We start from the raw sequence: 22,900 nt of genomic DNA on the forward strand, positions 1-22,900 counted from the left end.
TATTAGTAATGAATGAAAACTGTAAATGTGTTCTGTGCAAAACTAATCTAATATTTAAAGTAGTGGCATCTTGTAGACAACTGATGTCGATAGAACAAGATTCACACTTATGTGTAAGCATTACACCAGGTAATTTGGATACAAAAGTATTTATTTTATAAAACTTGTAAAATAGAGCTTTTCTGTCTACTCACAAATCCTAATTTTAAACATAATACATTATCCTTTGCTATTTTTGTTACCCTTTACAATCAGCACTCATTTTTGTAATTTTATTAAGAACCTGTACTAAATGAAGTTTTAAATCAGAACATTCCCTTTTAATCTTAAAAGTGCTTCTTAAACGAAGGCACCACAAGAACTACTTTCAGATGGTACAGAATTTCTTATTTCTTGAAGACTCTGTGGTTGACCACTTCTTCATTAGTTACCTGCAGCAAGACACCTTCCTGCCAAAGGAAAAAAAAAGTATCTGAAGAAGTTTATCATGTTTGTCCAAAGAACCTAAGTAACTTCAGTGGTGGTTTAAGGATTAAAGCAGACTCACTGATGTGTATAAGCTGAAAATCACATTTCTGAAAAGGCAATAAAGCCTAGAAATGAGAGGGCTGGTTTAGGAAACTTCAATAGCCAACCAACAAAATTTTAGGGCAGGAAAATGGGCAAAAATTACATTTTAACCCAAATTATTTAGTACAGGGTACATAAAGGGTTTTGCTGCTGCTGTTGCACAGAAATTTCTATTGTAGATGACACTCTCCTTAACACCTGTCAAGACTCATCCCTGATATGCATGTATAGTTGTAACCAAAAGTAATAAACACAATGCCTTTAAATGCCTAGTTGACTCAACTGCTTGAACCAGGATAGGTGAATGAATACACAAGGGTGGAATGATAGGTAAATCTCATTTATTGAACTTGCAGCCTAACTTTTACCTACCATTTTACTACCAACACCACTGAAGGAAGCAAGAAAAGCTTTATTAATGATCACTTGGCTTGCCTCAGCTGTTGAAATGAAGCACTTTACAGTCTTTGTGGCAGCAGAATATACTTGTCCATGGTTCATATCAATGCTAAAATTCCAGCAGGGAAAAAAATGATATGTTAAGCACCTGAATCTTCATGGAAAGGGAGGGGGTGAGAAAGAAGGAAAAAAAGGGAAAACAACCAAAATAATTTAAGTAAATGACAGATTGGAAAACAGGGTTTATAAAATTATCTTCTTGAGTTTATTGTTAAACTCAATTTATAAGCTATGTTAAACTACATAAGAACTATACTGGAAGACCATTGAAGAGTTTATTAGTTTATCTTTTAAGGGAGGAAAATTAAGAAAGAAAAAGTAAATAAGTTCTTACCTAAAGAAGTTTAACTGAAGCTTAGTACTACTTTGCTCTACACCCTCAGCTTTCGTTGGCATCCTTATCAACTACTGTAGTTAAAGCTTTGTAGATACAGCACAGTTTTTTAAGACTGGCTGAGATTAGTCGTCAAGAGTTCTCTTGTACTAGACCTGTGTCCCTGAAGAGTACCTCGCTGGGGTTATTTCCTTTCCTTGCATTGAAGAAGCAGCATCTAAAAGATCTAAAAAGGTGTTTCTCCTTGCAGAGATATCCCTTAAGTTAACTAGGTAATTTATTCCTGATGAATTTCAGACAACACACTTAAATCTGACCAGCATTTTTATCTTACACAAATACAACAACAACTTTGCAATGGACCTTAATTATACTACCCACTCCTTAACTTATTTAAAATAAAAAGTCTATAATTACACAATTTCCTTTAGAATTATTTTATTAAATCATAAATGTACAACAGCTTCTTAACTCTACACACGCACTTAAATTTTTAAAGGAAAAACGTTATATCTTATTACACCATGATCCTGGCTAATAGCTTTTCAAAACTTTTGAGAAAAATCTTAAAAAAGGTTTCACATGTCACCTGAAACTTACAAATTTAACATTATCAAAGAAGGAATGCTTCTACACTCTTACAAAGACCACTAGAAAGAAACAACAATTAAAAAGCTAAGAAACTGTCTCAAAGGCATTTTTTTACAATCCTTCCTCCACAGTAAGGTAATGTTATTAAATAATCCAATCCATTCACAAAATGGCTCTCTGCATCTGCTCTGGTGTCTTCTGCCATATCACTGCATATTTATGCATGACTGAGATAAGAGTTTCCTTAACATTGTTATTTCGATAACCTGAAGCTGTTCTGTTACCTCTGGGCTCTCATCCTCTCCTATTTATACAGTGAAGCCTGTTTCAACAGAAGTAAAGAGTAAAAAAAAAATAGGTTATGAAATTATCCATCTACCCATATTTTAAGGAAAGATAACATGATCCTAAAATGCTTTTATTCCTGCAGCTAGTTCTCCCAAGATAATAATAATTGTAAAACTCAAAAACTACTTACCCATGGTAAGTAGGAAGAAGCTCAATATCGGCTCCTTCCACCATAGCCCCCACTTCCTCCACTTCCTCCAGGACCATAGTTCCCTACAATGATTGAAACAAGAAAGCATGCTTAGAACATACATAGATCGTAAGGTGTGTATCTATGTCTTTGCATCTTAGAAACTGAGTTCTCTTTCAGTCTTGTGACTAACTGTATGTACAGACCCAGCTGCCCTACAATGTAAATTGATCCTACTCTTTTTCGGTGCCGGGACTAAAGGCATGCAAAAAGTGTGACACCATCTTTCTAAGTCTATTACTTTCTAATTCAAGCAGCTTAAAATAAATTGGACCCAGTCTTCAAAGAGATTTTAAAAAAAAACTTTATGAAGCTAAATGACAAGAGCATTATATTTGAGACAGGGTTTCAAGGTCCATGAAGGACAAGTTAGACTGCCTCCATTTCTCCATTGTTAGGATTACCGGGAGTAATGACTGTTAATTAAATTCAGAGTTAATTACCAAATTGTACTTGGTAGAAAAACCTGGACTACATTAGAGACCCTGTCTGAAACAGTGCCCCCTCAATCCATTTTATGAACAAAAACAAATCACCTAACATTTACATGAGGATATTCTCCTTAACATCTATTAGATTTTTCTCCCTTTCTAAGATGCAGAATTGTTTGGACTTCTATTACTCAGCAATCACCCACAAGGAATGTTTAGTGTTTAAGTAAATTACCTCCACCATATGGTCCTCCCATGTTCCTGCTACCACCAAAGTTTCCACTCTTCATTGGACCATAGCTAGAAGGTTGCTGGTTATAATTTCCAAAATCATTATAATTTCCACTTCCATAATTTCCTGTAAAAGAAATGGAATACCAGCTAACTTCTCAACAATACAAGCATTGAATCCACACTAATGTTTAATTAAGTCAAATTTTCTCCAAAACATAAAAGTACACAATACCTATCTACATTCCTACAATTTAAGGCATCTAATTGACAATAAAATAAATGTCATTAATTCTATTCCAAATTCCAACATAAAGGTTGTAGATGAATTTATTACCTCCTCCATAGTTGTCATAACCACCTCCGTAGCCCCCACCCTGGTTGCCATATCCAGGTCCTCCACCACCATATCCTCCTCTTCCTCCTCCATAACCAGGGCTACCTCCAAAATTGCCACCTATTATAAAATAAGCCTTTAAGTAATTGCTTAAATTTTTCAATTCCATTTGAATTGTCTTTATCACACTCATTTCTGGTTTTTCAAAATACATTAAGATTTGTTACATAAAGTCTATTCTAGAATAGACTCAAAGACAAAACAAATACCTATCCTTGGGTAAGCACATAAAGCAATTCAGAACAACCTCCTTTAATCCCACAACTCTCCTTTGAATCAGTTAAGTGTTTCAAATATGCTTTGCAGTTTTGAGGAAGAAATATGAGGTCAGCATAATGGCCAGAACTCTGGCAGGCAGACCTGCAATTTGAGAGGCCAGTCTGGTATACATGAAACCCATTACTATAGAGAGCCCCTAGCATTGATTACACATTAGCCATAGCACTGACTTACAATATTCTAGTTTTTCTACAATCCACAGAACTCACCTAAAATTTCTTATGAAACAGAAACTCATTCTAACTCACAATTTTACACTGTACAGTAGTAATAGGTATAAGGCAAGTTAAGCTGTAAAACTCAAAATTCATCTTCCAAAGCCAAATAACCACTTTGATAGGCAAACAAGCGATATACAATTTTACCAAACACCAAATACAATGCTATTAATCATAAGATACATAAATCAAAATCAATTAAAACTAACCTCCAGGTCCTCCTCCATACCCATTATAGCCATCCCCAAATCCACGTCCACTTCCGTATCCATCTGTTTATAGAAAGTAGTAAAATCACACTTAATTTTTCCACATTAGCATCTCTGAGGATGACTAGAAATCTCACTCGTTTATTTGTTGGGGGAATGAGAAAATCAAAGCATATTAATTCAACTTTACTACCAATGCAACACATTTTTGCTAATACCACGCTTGGACCTATCAGAAAGCCTTACTTAAAACTTGTTTTCCTTAATTAAAGTGAAGAAAATATAATAAACAAAGTTTTATCATACTGAACCACATTCATATAAACTGAACCTAAAAACACTTGTGAATTGTAGACAGGGACTTAGCCTTAGCTCACCTTGAATGTAAATATATGTATGACCTTTACCTTTAATCATACTGCCTCTTGTTACTAATTACCGAAATTATGGGTATCTTGTCGGGTTTTCAGGTTCTAGGATTCATCCTTAGGTTAAGTGCATTCCTAGACACTATATATGCTCATTATGTGTAACCAAATTCAGCTCATAATTTCAGATGTGTGTATACCTAGCTAATTCCTGTGCAGCTTTAGGAGACCCAGCTACTTCCCTTGGTTCTTTTTTCCAAATTGTATCATATCCCATATCCTTCCTCATCCTTCATCTCCAGAATGCTGAGGTCTCAGGTATATGCTTATACATCCAGCAATTTAAACTGCTTTAAAAAAATCTAATCTTATTTGTGTGTTGACAAAGCATGAGAACGCTACATGAACTAGTCAGTGTACACTGAGGTCGGATGGAACCTCATCTGAGCATAGGGTCTTTCTTCCTCTACGCTATATTACAGGTTAACTGCAAATTTGAGTTTATGTCCCTGAAGACATTTTATTCAAAAACATATCACACCATTCAAAAACTCTTGAAACAAACTTACCAGATCCCCCCCTAAAGTTGCTTCCTGGTCCTGGTCCAAAATTGCCACCACCACCACGAGAATCCCCAAAACCAAAGTTTCCTAGAACATTATATTCTAATTAGTAACAAGAACTCAAGACAAGTTATCATATATACATATATAAGTAAAATGTTACCTCCTCTTCCACTCCTAGAACTTTGGACTTCCTGCATTTCTTGTCTAGACAATGCCTTTCTAACTTCTGCATTGTGACCATTTATGGTATGATATTTTTGCACTGAAATAAAAACAATTGTCAATACCAAAAATAAGCAATTGTTATATTTTTTCCTACAAATCCCACCTCATAAGCCTAAACACTTACAGACAATTTTATCCACAGGATCGTGGTCATCAAAAGTAACAAAGCCAAAGCCTCTTTTCTTTCCAGACTGCCTATCAGTAATTATTTCAATAGTATCAATTTTTCCATATTCTTCAAAGTAATCTCTAAGGTGGTGTTCCTCAGTATCTTCCTTAATTCCACCAACAAACAGCTTCTTCACAGTCACATGGGCTCCTGGTTTTCCAGATTCCTACAATAATTACAAAGTTATTATCCTGACACATAAAAAAAAAACTTGATTACATCTAAATTTACATGCCCATCTTAGGAGGAAGTCCTCCAGATATAATAGGTTTGAAAGGGGGGTGTGTGTCTTGGAAATCTATATACAGAAAAGTCAACAGAAAAGAAATGGGATCAATGTGTTTGGGTTTTCCTTACCTCTCTTGCTACAGCACGCTTTGGCTCAACTACCCTGCCATCGATGGAATGAGGCCTTGCAGCCATGGCAGCATCAACCTCGGCCATGGATGAAAAAGTTACAAAGCCAAATCCTCTTGATCTTTTGCTTGCAGGATCCCTCATAACCTTTAAATAAAAAAGGTAAGAGTTTAATTTCACAGCATTAGGGAGCAACATAAATAAGAACGTGTTTTATTCCATATTATTCACACCCCAAATATATGCCAAACTTGCAGAGTTTAACGTACCACACAGTCCGTGAGCTTTCCCCATTGCTCATAGTAGTTTCTTAAACTTTCTTCTGTGGTTTCAAAGCTCAAGCCACCAATAAAGAGCTTACGGAACTGTTCCTTTTCTCTCTGCAAAGGGAAATACCATTTCAATTTTTATTTACATTTTCTCGTTGTATGCAGGAAATTAAATTCTTAAATATGAGGTGACCTGCTGGTAGAGTACCTTTTTCCTCTCCAAAGGAACAGTTTCTAAAGTTTTCTGGGGGGGAAAAAAAAAACTTACATCAAATTTAAACCATATGTTAAACTGCATTAGTTGTGTTACACCAAAAATTGCCTGAGCTGAGATATACAAGTCTCAAAGTCACTAATACTTGTTCTAACTTTTAATTCAGTATATTTTCTTAAGCATATCAGATTTTCTTCAAAAAAATTCAGAAAAAACATACCCAACTCTTATGTCATTAAAGGGGTATTAAAGAATTCTTTTGAAATTCATTAAATTCTGGAGTACAGAATAAATTGTTACTTATTAGATTAAAAAAAAACCTTGCTAATGTTTCCAAATTCACCACTTTCAAGATTCAGTTTCTGAAAAGTGGCATATTTTCTTCTTAAACTGCCCCCTCTGGTGTTAATTTTAAGTAATGAAGAGAAAAAAAATCCTGCAACTCTGCAACAAGCTCCATGAATGCTGAAACTCCAACTACATCATCTTAAATCTGGTTTTGTCAGGCACTTATTACTGGCTTACCAATATCTAAGTTACAAAATTTATCAAGATGTTCGTGAATTAGGTCATACTATCCAGGACCTATATCATGATTGCAAAATTTAAGTTTCTCCAAAATATGCTTAAAAAGCCAATGTTTACTACACTTTTAGGCTGAATTTCTATAGAAATGACCCAAAATGTTAAGTAGTCAAAAAATTCTTCAAAATCGGGACTCCAAATGGAGTTTCAAGATAACCCTACTAAAATGTCAGTAAATTGGCTTCGCTTAAGATCTAATTTGCAAGTATTAAATACACCTATTTTTTCATATCACTATCAAAAAGCAAAAGCTCTTTACTTACCTCATGGTTTTTCCCAAACTTACCAGACGTCTACTATCGATTATAAACAAGGTTATTTACAAACGTGTTTAAAGTCAAAGAAAACCAAGGACACCCCCCTTTCAACTTGCAATCTTATGCTTATTAATGTAATGATCCATCATGATTTCAACAACAAAAAAAAAAAATTTAAAGAGTGACCAAGTTCTAATACACTAAACCCGAACTATGTTTTTATATAGCTAGGACATGAATTTTTGTTCGCTGAGCCATGCTTTAAAAAAAAAGGCTAACTACGAAAAGTCAGTTACTTCACTTCCTTAATGTGACCACCACGTGCTGAAGATTTTGCTAACCAACCCAACGATTCCCTTAAAAATGCTCTCATAATTTGAATAATTTCAAACAGAAGGATCCTTTAGAGTAACAAAGGTATCCTGCAATAAAAGAAAAACCCTCTCCACTCAAGATTAATATAACCTCACTAGCTTCCAGATGCGCGCTCCGATTTTTCCACTTTGACTTCCTACTTCTCTCCAAGGGCTTTAACCCTGCACTCGTAATCTTAAACTAAGTATTAGGAAAATAAAACGGATTGGTTGCAACGAAGTTGCCTTCAGCAACTCGCCCAGGCCTTGGTTGTACTACGTTCTCTTGGCCTGTTCCAGAAAGCCTTGTGGAGCGCCGCCACCCCACCCCCACCCCGCTATGTGGCTTCAGAACGCAATGGCGCCATTTCGTCGAGGGGAAGGCAGCGAGCCTTTAGCGAGGTGCGCAGAACTCTTAAGATCCAAGCCCTAAACACTAAATCCACCCCGAAACGATATGAAAACATCCCAAAAGAAAGGAAAATGGCTAAACACGCCTACGCAGTGGTTAAAACGGAAAGCAAACCAGTAAACGAAATGTGCCGAACGCAAATTCGCAGCGAGGAAGGAGACGGGAAAATGGCGGACGCCAAATCCGGTTCCCGGGAGAGGGGGGGAGGGGAAGCTTCGCAGAATCGCTCCGGGGAGCCGGGAGGCCCAGAAACCTTGCGCCTCGAACAGAACCGAGTCCCTAAGCCCGCGCACATCGAGAACAGACAGCGATGGCCCGCTCCCGCGCTCCTTTAGCGGTCAGCCATGTCGCGGCGGGCACGTCCCATCCCCCACCCCAGCTAAGGGAAATGGCGCCCGGCGGCTGAGGGCGGGGAAGGCGTTCGGACAATCGGGCCTCCGACAACGACCCCTCAGACACTCGCCAAGGCCAACGGCCACTCGAGTGGCCGCATTCCCTCTGCCGGACCACAGAGGCGAGTGGCCCGTTTACATTGCGGAGCCTACGGCCTCGCCATGCCCTCACTAATAACTCATTGATTTCAAACCCGTTACCTCCATCGCGGACTCAGTCGCTTCAGCCCGATTTCCCGCAGCCGAGCGAGATGAGAAAGACCTCCGCGGACGGACACGCACGGGACTCGTCCTGACGCTGTGGTGAGAGCAGGCGATGGCCAAGAAACTGCGCCGCACGGAGCACCTGCACTCGGGACCGGCGCCGCTGCTACTGCCGCTGGAGCCGAGACCGCCGCTTTTCTAGAACCTTCCCCCCACTAACGCGTCTCCGCTTACGTCAGGCCGTTACGTAAACGTCCTAACCGCCGCCAATGGCGGGAAGGGACTACGCTCTCCTTACGCCAAGTACGTGCCCCTCCCCCTTTAGGTATAGCGGGACTGCTTTACACCACTTGCGCAACTGTGTTCAGTGAATTGCGGAAGGCTCGTGCTCAGCGTGTTACTACGCCCGGAACTAGGTCCGGCCCCCACCACCGCGTAGGGAGCGGAGAAACGGTCGCGCAGTTTGAAATAACGCCGAAGGGAGGGGCTTAGGCCGGAGCTCGGGCGTGCGGCCTTCTCCACCCAAGCGTGCACTCTGCAGCTGCGCCTTTGCCAAGCCTGTCTCCGGTTCACGAGCCACACAATTATTTCTACTTGTCCCAAAGGGGTTCTCACTCGGTCCCTCTCAGAAGGACTTGTAGTCCAAGCACAACCCCCGATGCCAACAGCCTCGGGATCCCGCGCCCCGTGAAAAGTGGTGCTTAAAGAACCCCGCTGTTTTATCTCTCCGGCCCTCAAGATTCGGGCGAGGAAGTGGGCGGAGCCCAGCTTTGGCGCGCTTCGAGACGCACAGAACCCTCCGCGGTCCTGCCTGCCTGCCTTTCCCCCCATCAGGAGACCCCCCGGGCGCCACGCCGCGGACGGTGAGAGGTGCGTGCGCCGCCCCCCGCAGGACGCGTTCCCGGCGGGCCCCGCGCGGTCAGGGCGTGGGCGGTGCTCCCCCTCCCCCCCGACCGAGCTGCCCGCGCCCCCTCCTCTCGAATGTGGCTGAACTGAAGCGCGCAGGCGGGAGACTCTGCAGGATCCGCGGCCCTGAGCATCTGAGCGGTGAAGTTCGTGGCTTCCTTTCTATCTTGTGCGGGGTCTGGATTAGGATGCTCTGTGGGTCCGAGCTTGCGGGGAGGCTGTGTGCCCTGTGGACCGCGGGCTGTGGGAAACTGGTTGGGGCCTTGCTGAGGCGCCGCGCCGTTGCGTGGAGAGATGGTACAATTGTGCATGAGGGTGGGAGCCGGATGACAGCTGCCGAGACTCCAGACAAAGCGCGGACCTCCCCTCCCCCAGCCTCGCCGCGAGTCCACGGGGAGAGCGGTGCAGGCTCGGCCTGAGGCCCCGGGCTTCGGCGCGCTCCCGGCTACGTGGCCGCAGCCGGATGGGGGAGGCGCGGGGCCGTGGCGCAGTGCCCTTGAGCCCCCGCCGCCGTCTTTGTTTCTCCCTGCGGAGGCGCTGACCACGAGGCCTGCGCTCTCGAGTGGGAGACGGGCTCCCGAAGCGGGAATGGAGCTGGGAAGGGGCCCTCGAAGGGGAGCGGGCGTATAGGAGAGCGATTTCTTCTTTTATCAGAATAGTACTTGGGGGCTTGAGGCAGGGGATTGCCAGGAGCTGAAGCCCAGACTGGACTATAGAGAGTGATTACCGCCCCCACACACACACACACACACACACACGCCCCGAAAAAAAAAGACCAAGAAATAGGACTGAGACATCTTAATGTGTTTCTTTTATACATCGTGATTGAACAGAAAGGGCCTCCGAAAAAATAAGGATGGAATTATATGAGCTCCTTGGAGTATACAGAAATCTAAGGAAAAAGATCCTATGGTAATTTACGGACAAAGGATAAATAATCGTAACTGGTTTTGAAACAGATTTCCTTTCATTTAAAATAAACACTGAAATTGTCAATTCTATTTGGACTGGGAAAGTAACAATTCTCACAAAGTTGTCTGGGGTGCCAGTGTTCCTAGTGAGATTATTTTTACTAACTTGGTTAAAACACTAACGTACTGGTTATTAGTAACATACTAATAACACGGGAACTCAGAACTGTTTTCCTTCATTTTTATCCGAAATTTACAAGATGAAATCCACACAAAACTTGTAGTTGCCTTTTGTGTGTCATGAAAATTTAACTGTCCTACATTTTTTTTCTTGCAATAGCTCTTCAAGTCTCCGATTAAATTTAAAAAATGGCCTCCAATAAAACTACATTGGTAAGTTTGTGAAAACCTAGAACATAAGAATCTTAGTTGAAGGATTTTTTTTTTTTCCTTTAAAATTTACAACTAAAAAAAACGATGTGGTGGTGGTATCTTTTGAGTTCGAGGCCAGCCTGGTCTGCAGTGGGAGTTTCAGGATAGTCAGAGCTATACAGAAAAACCCTGTCTGGGCATGTGGATGGGGGAGTATTAACCCATGCTGGACATGGTTGTGCATTCCTATAATTCCACCATAAGTAAATGAATTGCTGTGAGTTAGAAGCCAGCCTACTTAAGTTCATGTATTTACCAGCACTGTAAAGAAAAATGAGTTTGTTATGCTAAAATAAAGCTTACCTTATCACAATGCGTTTTTTTTTTAAAGTGTTTACAGATTTTGCTGGATGTTTTTGTTTTGAGGCAAAAATGCGTGTTTGTGGGTTATAAGACGGCTCAATCTCCAGAACCCAAGGAAAACTGGAGAGAAAAGACAGATTCCACCAAAGTGTTCCATGATTTCCACACAGGCGCTGCCCACTACTCCATAATATTAATGAACTTAATCATGACAAGCGACACATGGGAAGCTCTATAAAAGTCTTGTTGGTTGGCATGATTACCCTTGAATCTGTACTGTTCTGGAGATACTGAGCATTCATTAATGCACATAGAGTGAATTAGATACAGCTCATGTTGCCATGAGCAGGAATTACAAACTCTAGGAGTGAAAGACTATTCAATCAATTCTATTTCTTTTAAGAGATTACCTGACTGATGCTGAATCCAATGTTTGTTTTCTTGGGATTTCTAGCAAGTTAGGCAAGTTTATTTTTTATATTTAAAATAAACAAATAAAACTGGGTCAGCCAGGCGGTGGTAGCCTACACCTTTAATCCCAGTACAGAGACAGAGGCTGGTAGATAGATCTACACTGTGAGTTCCAGGGCTACACAGAGAAACCAAAAAAGGAGGGAGGAAAAAAATGAGTCTGAAGGTGTTTGTGATCCAGCCTGGGAGAAGCTGAAGCAAGCAGGCTAGCCTGGATTCTAAAATACTGGGTAGTCAGGGCTGCATCCAAAACCCTGTCTAGAAAAAGATTCATATCCAAAGAGTGAAATTTACAGTTATGATTTCTACATTAATGATGGCACATTGCTCACAAGCATACAGAGATATGCATTAACATTTAAGTAAAACAAAACATGGATTTTGATCCTTGGGTTTCTGACCAAAATGAGCAAGAGGGTCTTATTACGTCATAATACTCTACAGACTGGACTAGATTCTGTAATCGGAAGCCCATGTGAACACCCTAAGATGTCAGGTTAAAGCCTTAAGTGATAAAGCCTGGATCATCTTGTAAACTGGAAGCTGTTGTTGTGTAGGTAAGGCCCCAGATGCTGGTGGATTTTAGTGTCCTGGTTTGGAGGTGCTGCTTGTTGATTTTTTTTTTTCCTACTTATATACTTCACTTGGTTTGAGGGTCTAGGCATCTGAGGAGGCTGTTTTATGATTCCTTTACATTTTCTTAAGTAGCATCTGTAGTTATACATGGAGGTGAATACCTATAATTCTAGCACTGGAAGAGACTGGGTCAGGAAGATCACAGCAAATTAAAGGCTAGACTGGGCTGCTATCTCAAAATTTTTAAAGGGGTACATATCACTGTTCTGGAGGTGAAATGCTTGAGCATGCTATTTTAACCATCTCAAGGTTTTAAAAACACTTCTTTAACAAATCCATCCACCCCCACTAGAATTTAAAAAAAAAAAAAAAAGACATTTTTGGTTTGTGGGACAAGGTTTTTCTCTAAAGCCCATGTTGGCCCTCAACCCATGGTAGTCAACATATTTCCATGGTTGAATCTATAGGCTAAAACTCTGATTTTACTTGGCAGTTAATTTTTATCCTTGGGATTTAGTTTTAAGTTGGTGTTGGGAAAGGGATGTCTTACAGCTGCAGTTTTAGGTCTATTTTGCTGTACTTGAGAAGACCAATCATAGCCAGGCGGTGGTAGCGCATGCCTGGATTAAATCCCAGCGCTTAGGAGGCAGAGGCAGGCAGATTTCTGAGTTCCAGGCCAGCCTCGGTCTACAGAGTGAGTTCCAGGACAACCAGGGCTACACAGAGAAACCCTGTCTCAGAAAAAAAAAACAAACAAACAAAAAAGACCAATCATTTAGTGGGGTATGGTGGACCACGCCTATAAATCCAGTACTTGAGGTATAGATTCTGGAGGATTGGGAATTGGGGGGCTTCTTAGGTTAAATGGTGAATTTGGAGGCTACCCTGGGCCACGTGTGACCCTGTCTTGGGGTTTTGTTATTTGTTAGCTTACTTTTAACTATCACATTTCAGGCTTAATTGTTTTCCTATTGCTGTGATAAGACCCCATGACCAAGGCCACTTCTAGGAGAGTTTATTAAGATTTACAGTTCAAGAGGGTAAGGCCATGGCCATCCTGCTGAGAAGATGGCACCTGGCATGACACTTGAAGCAGTAGCTGAGAGGTTGTGTTTGATCCACAAGTACAAGGCAGAGCTAAATGCAAGCAGCATTGACTTTTGAAATCTCTTAAGCACCCACCACCACCCCATCCCCCCACCATGCCTCATCCAACAAGGCCACAGAATCCTCAAACAGGCCTACCACCTGGGGACCAACATACCTACATCTGAGCCTGTAGAAGCCATTCTTGTGTAAAGTACAGTTACTAATAGTTGCTCCATTCTTCATGTTGTCTAATGTTTTCTAGTTATTTGTTACTATGTTGTGATTAAAATGAGTGGTGATTTTGGTAAACTTGGTCATGTAGAATCCTGGGAATAAAACTGGGGAAGGAAAAGATTTCTCAGATGGTTGGGGTTTTCGTTGTTTTGTTTTTTTAGTTCTGTTGTACTGGTGAAGGGTATAAGTATACATCAGTGAAGCAGAGCTTTTGTTTTATTGTCTATTGACTTTCTAGGAGGTGCTTACCCTGGATCACAGAAGTTTAAAGGGATAGAGGGTTAAATACTTTAAAAAAATGTGTCAGATGAATGAACAATTTGGCCTTAAAAATGTACTCAAGTTTTAAATTTTTCTTAATTTCTCTTTTGTTTTAGCAAAAAATGGGAAAGAAACAAAATGGAAAGAGTAAAAAAGTTGAAGAGGCAGAGCCTGAAGAATTTGTGGTAGAAAAAGTACTGGACCGTCGTGTAGTGAATGGGAAGGTGGAGTATTTCCTGAAGTGGAAGGGGTTCACAGAGTAAGAAACCTCAGTGCTTCATTTCTTACGGTTTTGTTGTTTTAAGCCAGGATGTCTTTAGCACAGACTAGCCTTGGACTCGGGTTTGTTCTCCCAAGTGCTGGGATTATACTTGTTCACTATGCCTCATTTATGCATTTACTTATTGTTTGTTCTGTTGTGATAGGGTCCCATGAATACCAAACTGGCCTTGGACTTGCTATAAAAGGATAGCCTTTAACTCTGTTATGTCTGGTGCCACCTCCCCAGAGCATAGGCACGCGGCACCACAAATGTGTTCCTTGAACCTAAGAATTGAACCCAGAGTTTTCATGCATGCTTAACCAGTACACTTTACCATCTGCATCCTTGGTCCTTAAGTTAGTGCCTTTAATGGTACTTAGAAGAGCATTTTTACTCTCAGCTTAAATATTGAACCAGTTTGATTTGTTTGGGGTTTATTTAAGGCTTTGAGGGGTCTGGAGAGATGACCCTGTGGTTAAGAACACTTGTTCTTACAAAGTACCAGGGTTTGATTCCCAGCGCCTATGTGGTAGTTCAAAATCACCTGTAGCTCAAATTTGAGGGTACCACCTTCTGACCTTGTGAAGTACCAGGCACACAACATAATGCACATGTATGCTTACATGCAGAAAAACATTCATACACTTAAAAAATTAAAAAGAGGTAAGGTTTTAGCAACAGTTGAAAATCTAGCATTTTAGAGTTTATTTCTATAGACAGTCAAACTTAGAAAATTAAAGTTCATTAAGGTGTAACTTTTTTGTTTGTTTTATTTTGGTTTTTTTGAGAGAGGGTTTCTCTGTGTAGCCCTGACTATCCTGGAACTCACTCTGTAGACCAGGCTGGCCTCGAACTCAGAATTCCGCCTGCCTCTGCCTCCCAAGTACTGGGATTAAAGACGTGCGCCACCACCGCCCAGAAAGGCAGAATTTTTAAGGTAGAATGCAAAGAATCAAATGCCATTTTTAAACTAAGCATATTGTAATGGATACTCCTTCCCTTTTATCTCTCACCTCCTGATGCATCTTTTCCTACTCGTAATGTGTTTTACTAAAACATTTTAATGTTGTATTAATCATACTAGTTTGAATAATTATGATCAAGAACCTAGCATTTACAGTATATTTATAATAAAGAAGATAATATTGCAAATAAAACTAAATTTGAGGCATGAGAAGCATACAGGCAGCAGCAGATGATATATGGCTGTTACAACTAGTAAGCAACAGGGGGTTTTGAGCCACCATGTAGGTGCTGGAAATCCCGTAAACCCTGGTCCTCTGGGAAACTATAAGCCCTGGAATACTTTTTAATTTGGGGGGGCTGGAGAGATGGCTCAGAGATTAAGAGCGTTGTCTGCTCTTCCAGAGGTCCTGAGTTCAATTCCCAGCAACCATATGGTGGCTCATAGCCATCTATAACAAGATCTGGTGTGCTCTTCTGGCATGCAGGCAGGCAAAATGCTGTGTAATTAATTAATTAAAAAAATATTGACCTGGGCATGATGGTACAACACAGGAATTCCAGCACTGTGTGGAACATGAGGCAAGATTAGGAGTTGGAGGCCAACTTGGGCTGCAGAGTGAGACTTTTTATATATATACATGAGTACACTGAGGCTTTCTTCAGACACACCAGAAGAGGGCATTAGATCCCATTACAGATTGTTGTGAATCACCATGTCTGAGCCACTCTCTCCAGCCCAGAGAGTCTGAATCTTTAGAAAAAAAAGAAAAAATAGTTCTGATGCTTTACAAACCATGCAATAGACTAGATTTGACTTTTGTTTTTGCCAGCCCTTGCTGTCTGTCATTTCCCAAGTTGAGAATCAACCAAAACTTGAGAGCATTTCACATTTAAGAATGTCTTGGTATCTTCATTTCCAAAACATCATCGGAGATCCCAAATCTATTTACATAATATCTAAGGAATTAGGACTATTTTTTAAAATCCTAAAATCCAGTACTGAGAGTTCATAGCCAGCCTATATAGTACATAGGAATCTGTCCCCTTTAGGAAGGAAGGGAAACTCGGGGATTGGTATGTAGCTCAATTGGGAGAGTGTTTGCCTGGTGTGCACAAGGCCTTGGGATAAACTGAGTGTTATAGAAAGTGCTTCTTACCCTCATACTTGGTAGGAGACAGGAGGATTAGAACTGGGTTACATACAAAGTTTGAGGCAACTGGGGTTATGTAAAGTGAGTTGCTTATGGAGCAGAAAAATACTAGTATTCAACTGCCTTTGTGGTAAAATAGCAGATTGCTTCCATAGAGATATGAAAGTGGTCATGAAGAGAAATATAGGCATTCTAAAATAATATAGGAAATGGGGAGTGCATTCTTTTCTATTACTATTATTTTATTACTATTATCCATTGTTATATGGATTTTCCCCCCCAAATAGTTATAAACAGGTCCAGGTAATGGCAATGTTTAATTGAATCAACTTTTTGTTTTCTTTAACTGAACACAGTGCTGATAATACTTGGGAACCAGAAGAAAATTTAGATTGTCCAGAATTAATTGAAGCATTTCTTAATTCTCAAAAAGCTGGTAAAGAAAAAGATGGTACAAAAAGGAAATCTTTATCTGACAGTGAATCTGACGATAGCAAATCGAAGAAGAAGAGAGATGCTGTAAGTATGTGCTGCCCGTTAGACTGCATCTTACCAAAGTCTAAAGGTGACTTCAGTTTTAACTGCTTTGAATTTTTTTCCAGCTCTTTATTTAGTTCATATTTTGTTCTTTAAGTTAGCATCCCAAGTGATGGGTTTTGTTACGGTATTTTCATACATAGTTACCATTATACTTTGTTGTAATTAATCTCCCTAGCCCTTCCCCTTTGTTAGTGTCCTTTTGAGGGGTGGGTCTCATGTAGCAGAGGTAACTCATCCTGTTACCTCTGACTTTTGCTTAAAACTAGGTGAGGTGTCTTGAAGACAGGGTTTCTCATTGTAGCTCTGCCTAGCTTCAAAGTCAGAAATCTGCCTACCTTTGCCTCTTAAGTGCTGGAATTAAAGGCATTCACTGTTGTGCCCAGCTAAGATTAGAAAACTTTATTTTCCATATGTATGGCGCTTGACCTGGATATCTGTGTAGCTCATGCATGCTCAGTGTTCCCAGAAGTTGTTTGACGGTATCAGATACCTTGGGACTGAAATTCTAGGTGGTGTGGGCTACCAGTGTCGATATTGGCAATTGAACTTAGATTCTTTGGTAAATGCTTATATCTGTTCCAGCCCCAAGGATACTTTTAAACTCTAATTGGTGGGGTAGGGACACCTTTTATAGATCCTAGGCATGGTGTCACAGATTTGGTGATCTCTACCCTTAGCTTTAAATAGATTGTACTTATTTCTATTGGCCTAGTGGGATAGTTGGAGGAAAGATCTTGGTGCTGAATTAGGCTTGTACTCCAGGCTTTCAGCACACATTAAATTGGTAAAAGACTGAGTGTCAAATGTGGTCACATCAACTAGGTAACAAGTACTTTGCATATAGGGCATTAAATCTTGATATCATCCCTGTTGAGTCTAGATAATGATTCAGTTGTATAGATGAGAAAATGATTAATTACAGTGGAGCTCTGAAAGTAAAGTATATGCATAAGGTAAATTTCTTTAGTAATGCCTAAGCTAGGTTGAGCCAGCAGTATTCTAAACAGCCTACTTCTTATCGATACACTACCAAAAACCTATGACATAGTGACTAATTGTTTCTGATAGATAATAAGCCTGAACCAAAGAGCTTAATTAATTTACCTAGACCTAAAGGGCTAGAGTTGTTCATCTAACCCAGTCTGACTTTATAGTCTCCTTAGACTGGTGTGAAACTTGAGTAGTTGTAGTTTGCTGATAATCATCACTTCTCAAATATTTATGCTCAAAAATTACATAGGCTATAATCAACATTCATTGTTTTAGAAATTGAAAAACAGCCAGGTATGGGGTGTGACTGTAGTTCCAATACTGGGGAGACAGAGGCAGGCAGGTCTCTCTGGGATCCAGACCAGCAAGGTCTATAAGTAAGACCCTTAAGGGGATTGGGAGCAGACATTTTAGGGCTGGAAAACTGGATAAGAGCATGTACTGCTCTTCCAGAGGATCCATTTGGTTCCTAGCACCCCACCACTTGATAGCTCACAACAGTCCAGTTCCAAAGAATCCAACACAGTCTTCTGACTTTCATAGGTACCAGGGACACACAAGGTACACAGCCATATGTATAGGTAAAATAATTAAACACATAAGTAATTTTAAGATAACAGTTTTCAAGTACTAGTAATTAAAGAACATGAACTACTCCTGGAGCACTTACGTGAGTACTCAGAATTTTCTGTAACTCCAATTTCAGAGAATTCAATGCTCTTTCTGGCCTCCAAAAGCACTAGTACTTACAGATGCTCAGAAAAGTATACATGATTTTTAAAAATAAATAGCAATACCAAAAGAAAAACCTAAACAAGAATAATAGTTTGTGTGTAATACTGATTGGAAACTGGGTAAGCTGGCATCCACCTGTAATTCAAACACTTGAGAAGATAATTTAAGGTCATTAGCTACATAGCAAGCCTTCCCTACATTAAGACCCATTCCTTCTAAAAAATGTATTTATACAAATACATATAAGCATACATATAAATAAAACCTTTGGGTATAGACCATGTTATGAAAGAGGAGTCTCTTCAGTGTCTAGTTTAAGGAAGACAGGGCTAGGCATGATGGTTCGTACCTATAATCCTAGCGCTTGAGGGACTGAGGTAAGAGAAATGTGTTGAGACTTTAAAGCTAGCTCAGGTTTCAGAGAATTTGTCTCCAAAATAAAATGAATGTGGTTTTGAGACAGTCTCATATAGACCAGGCTAGTCTTACCACACCCACCCACCCCCTTCCAACCTCCATCTACCAAGTAATGGATCAATCCCAGGACTCACGGTGCCCTGCCTGGCTTGCTGTGATTTATTTTAGAGGAAGTGTGTAAAGACAATCCCAAGTCAGATAACTCAAAATAAGACTTGAGTTTTTTTTTTTTTTATGTTTTTAAAATAAATAATTTTAGACTCAATTTCTAGAAATGAATTGATTGGGTTTTATTGTTTGGGATTGGCTTTCACAGAATAGTAACTAATTACATTATAACTAAATACGTTATGTATGTATATAAACAAACAATTAAATGTTACCTAACTTTATAGATATATATTATGATTTTATAATAATAACTAATATGTTTATTTTTTGAGGCAAGGTCTCTACATAGCCCTGGCTGTCCTAGAACTCAAGAGATCCATCTGTCTCTGCCTTCAGAGTGCTGGGATTAAAAGCTTGCATCACTATGCCCAGCAATAATAACTAGTATTACACTAAAAATTTAATTGGGGCAAGGACTGAGTATATGTATATATGCAGCTGCCGCAGAAGTCAGAAGAGGGAGTTGTCCCTGGAATAGGGGTTAGAGGTAGTTGTAAGCCATCATGTGGGTACAGTCTTATAATATTCCGGAGTACTGAAATTATAAGCTTGTACTGCTTTAAGTGGCTGCATATTTATTTACTTGGTTTTGTTTTTTATTGATATGTGGTTCTTGGTCAAATTTCACTAAATGGTCTAGGCTAGCCTTGAACCTCTAAAGGTTCTGCCTCTAAAGAACCTATAAATGCATTTAAATTTTAATTTTCAAGAGTACATAATTGCTCAGTATGTTATCTCAAACTGTAGTTTTAATGGTCAATAAAATGAAACAGAAGGGTTGAAAATTTAGAGCTAATGTAGGCTACATAGTAAAACTTTATTTTATATTTTGAGAAAGGGTCTTGCTGCCGGGCGGTGGTGGCGCACGCCTGTAATCCCAGCACTCTGGGAGGCAGAGGCAGGCGGATTTCTGAGTTTGAGGCCAGCCTGGTCTACAGAGTGAGTTCTAGGACAGCCAGGGCTATACAGAGAAACCCTGTCTCGAAAAAACCAAAAAAAAAAAAAAAAGAAAAGAAAGGGTCTTGTCTAGCCCAGGCTTAATATTCCTGCTGTTTCGGCCTCCAGCTACCAAGTGATGGACTAAGCCCAGGATTTCTTGCATTCTAGACAAATACTCTACCAATAGAACTATGTCCCCCGTCCAAAGGATGTTTTCATATCAAACTTCAGTTCTTGGTCTACTTGTTCCTGGCTTATTCTTGGGAGTTGTAATAAAAGTTTTGTTTCATAAAGAACTTTAAATGTTATTTGTTGTACAGAAGTACATACTTAAGCTAAAGCTATTACTTAACCCTATAAACAGGCTGACAAACCAAGGGGCTTTGCTAGAGGTCTTGATCCTGAACGAATAATTGGTGCCACGGACAGCAGTGGAGAATTAATGTTTCTCATGAAATGGTGAGTGTGCAGCCAGTTGTTTTTCTGAGGTTTTTATTTTAGTTGGGGTTTTTTTGTTGTTTGTTTTTGTTTTTCAAGACAGGGTTTCTCTGTGTAGCCCTGGCTGTCCTGGAACTCACTCTGTAGACCAGGCTGGCCTTGAACTCAGAAATCTGCCTGCCTCTGCTTCCCCGGTGCTGGGATTAAAGGCCTGTGCCACAACCGCCCGACTTTGTTGTTGTTGTTGTTGTTGTTGTTTTATTTTATTTTTGATTATTTGGGATTATTTGTTTTTATTTTGTACTGTGTGTGCGCATGCATGCATGATGGCAAGGGGAGTATGTATGTCACAGTACGTGTTAAGAGGACAGCTTTATGGAGTCCCATTCTCTCTACCTGTGGATTTGGATTCCTGAGTTCAAACATAGGGTGCCAGGCTTGTGTGCCAAGCATCATTAACTTCTAAGTCATCTTACTGACCCTCATTAAACATAAAAGAATAGATATACTAGTTAGGGTGTGTGTGTGTGTGTGTGTGTGTGTGTGTGTGTGTGTGTGTGTGTACTTGGGAGTTGGCAGGGGTTAAACAGGGTCTTCTGTGTAGCTGCCCTGGCTTATGTGGAATTGTCTATATTATCCAAGCTGGCCTCAACTCACAGTTTTATGCCTGGCTTTGCCCCCCAAGTATGAGAATCAAAGGCTAATTCTATGGAAGTTATACCAAAGGTTTCTTGAGTAGGGTGGAATGTAATTAGCTAAATGAAGTGGCTCGTGCCTGTAAACCCAGCAGGCTGGGGTAGGAGTGCCATAAAAGACAAATGCATAGCCTCTTGAGAAATGTTTATTGAAATATAGCCTTAACTACCATGCAACCCCTTCTAGCAGCATTTAACATTCATTTTGATTTAATTATTTATTGAATGGATCTGAGTTGACATACAGAGTTCGAATGTGTAACCAGTTTCTTTTCCCTCACAACAGGAAGGACTCAGATGAGGCTGACTTGGTGCTGGCAAAGGAGGCGAATATGAAGTGTCCTCAGATTGTCATTGCCTTCTACGAGGAAAGGCTGACTTGGCATTCTTGTCCCGAAGATGAAGCACAATAATTGTTTGCATTTATATATATATATATATTTATATATATATATAAAATCTGGATCTTGGGTTTTGAATTACTAGTGTGGAAAAAAGCGTGCTAATGAAAATCAAGTTTGATATGCTGGTTTTGAAAGTATTGACAGTAGTTAGTTTTGGTTTTTGTTCTGCATCAAAAGGCACTGATTCCTTTGAGCAAGTAAGAGCTTTCTGTAGTTGCTTCCTTTAACAGTAGAATATTTGATACCATGTTGTATTTCCTCGGCTTTGAAGAACAGCTTTTCTTAAACGCTGGGGAGATTTTACAGTCATTATTCAAGTCAGAACTTATTTTTAACTGGGACACAGAAGGACCATTCTGGGATTTTTGTTTGTTTGTATGAGGTGTATGCATAAAACACTTAATATAACTTGTTGGTTTTGTCTTGGTTTTTAATACTCAAAAGAGCTGAAGATGAAAACACAAGTTGATGAAATTCCCTCATTGTGAACAGTCTCGAAACCATAACCTTTCATATTAAGCAGATTCTGCAATTTATTGGATAGTTTAAAAGCAACCACATCAGAATTGATACATTATCACATAAATACAGTGGTTTATTTACAGAATGTTGTCCATTTCCCCTTCAGAAAATGGAATTAGACAAGGTGGTAGTATGATTTAAGTGTGGTGGCACACTCCTTTAATCCCAGCACTCTAGAGGTAGCTGGAGCTCTGATTTAGGAAGCCAGCTGGTCTACAGAGGTCCAGGTCAGCCAGGCTGTGTAAAGGTTCCTCTGGTGAACCTTTATACCTTTGTGTCATGCCTTTGTAGAAAGTCTGTACTAAAAGGTTATGATTCATGGAATCTGTTTGATGTGGAAATAGAATCATGGTTGGAGCTGAAGTTGGCACTTTAAGACCTGCTGACTAAGTGAGTGAACAAAATTTGCTTAATATCAATTAATGACCTGCATGCTTTTTCTTTACCCTGACTCATTCCTTACTGGTAGGATCAATCTTTTCAGTATTTGGATTCTGGTTCATTAAGCCAGAAAAGTTAACTTTGTAGTATCAGAATGCCATCCAACTGTATATTTACTTTATTGTAAATAATGGTGAACAGTGGTCAATAAATAGTTTTATATTCCTTTATGTGGTGGCTTTTTTTGTTTTTCTGGTTTACTTTGTAATAAGGGTTGGAAACATCTACACAGTTTATCCTTTATTTTGTTTTTGTTTCTGGGCCTCTTTGTATTTATGCTCTCCTTGAACAGTCATCCTCTCTCAGCCTCCCAAAATAACCACATCAGATTAGGCCTCAACTTCTGGTGTTCCTGCGTCTACCTTATGAGTACTGGGACTACAGACATACATCTGTGTACAAATAAGATGTGTGATGA

General features: G+C 39.9%; 2 protein-coding genes across 8 annotated transcripts; one reads left to right on the forward strand and one right to left on the reverse strand.

Moving 5' to 3' along the window:
* Nucleotides 1-133: 133 nt before the first annotated feature.
* Nucleotides 134-8,805, reverse strand: Hnrnpa2b1 (heterogeneous nuclear ribonucleoprotein A2/B1). 5 transcript variants are annotated; one of them, XR_007976608.1, is made up of 13 exons: nt 8,626-8,805; nt 6,420-6,455; nt 6,212-6,322; nt 5,943-6,089; nt 5,541-5,751; nt 5,352-5,453; nt 5,195-5,275; nt 4,258-4,320; nt 3,492-3,611; nt 3,159-3,281; nt 2,433-2,515; nt 943-1,078; nt 134-449 (listed from the first exon to the last, which is right to left on the reverse strand). XR_007976608.1 is itself a non-coding variant. In XM_052173722.1 (12 exons), exons 1-11 carry the CDS (start codon nt 8,629-8,631, stop codon nt 2,454-2,456), a joined length of 1,062 nt encoding a protein of 353 aa, XP_052029682.1. In that variant the 5' UTR covers nt 8,632-8,805; the 3' UTR covers nt 134-449; nt 2,433-2,453. The 5 variants fall into 5 exon arrangements, 4 of the variants coding, with proteins under 4 accessions (XP_052029682.1, XP_052029681.1, XP_052029684.1 ...); XM_052173722.1 differs by lacking the exon at nt 943-1,078; XM_052173721.1 differs by lacking the exons at nt 134-449; nt 943-1,078 and adding an exon at nt 1,785-2,276 and having other exon boundaries at nt 8,626-8,804.
* Nucleotides 8,806-9,400: 595 nt separating this feature from the next.
* Cbx3 (chromobox 3) lies at nt 9,401-22,652 on the forward strand. 3 transcript variants are annotated; one of them, XM_052173727.1, is made up of 6 exons: nt 9,401-9,498; nt 10,786-10,838; nt 13,928-14,070; nt 16,547-16,709; nt 20,347-20,441; nt 21,402-22,652. In XM_052173727.1, exons 2-6 carry the CDS (start codon nt 10,815-10,817, stop codon nt 21,526-21,528), a joined length of 552 nt encoding a protein of 183 aa, XP_052029687.1. In that variant the 5' UTR covers nt 9,401-9,498; nt 10,786-10,814; the 3' UTR covers nt 21,529-22,652. The 3 variants fall into 3 exon arrangements, with proteins under 3 accessions (XP_052029687.1, XP_052029686.1, XP_052029685.1); XM_052173726.1 differs by having other exon boundaries at nt 9,451-9,675; XM_052173725.1 differs by having other exon boundaries at nt 9,452-9,680.
* The last annotated feature ends 248 nt before the right edge of the window (nt 22,653-22,900 follow it).

This window comes from Apodemus sylvaticus, chromosome 2 (assembly GCF_947179515.1).
Source record: "Apodemus sylvaticus chromosome 2, mApoSyl1.1, whole genome shotgun sequence".
Lineage (NCBI taxonomy): Eukaryota > Metazoa > Chordata > Mammalia > Rodentia > Muridae > Apodemus > Apodemus sylvaticus.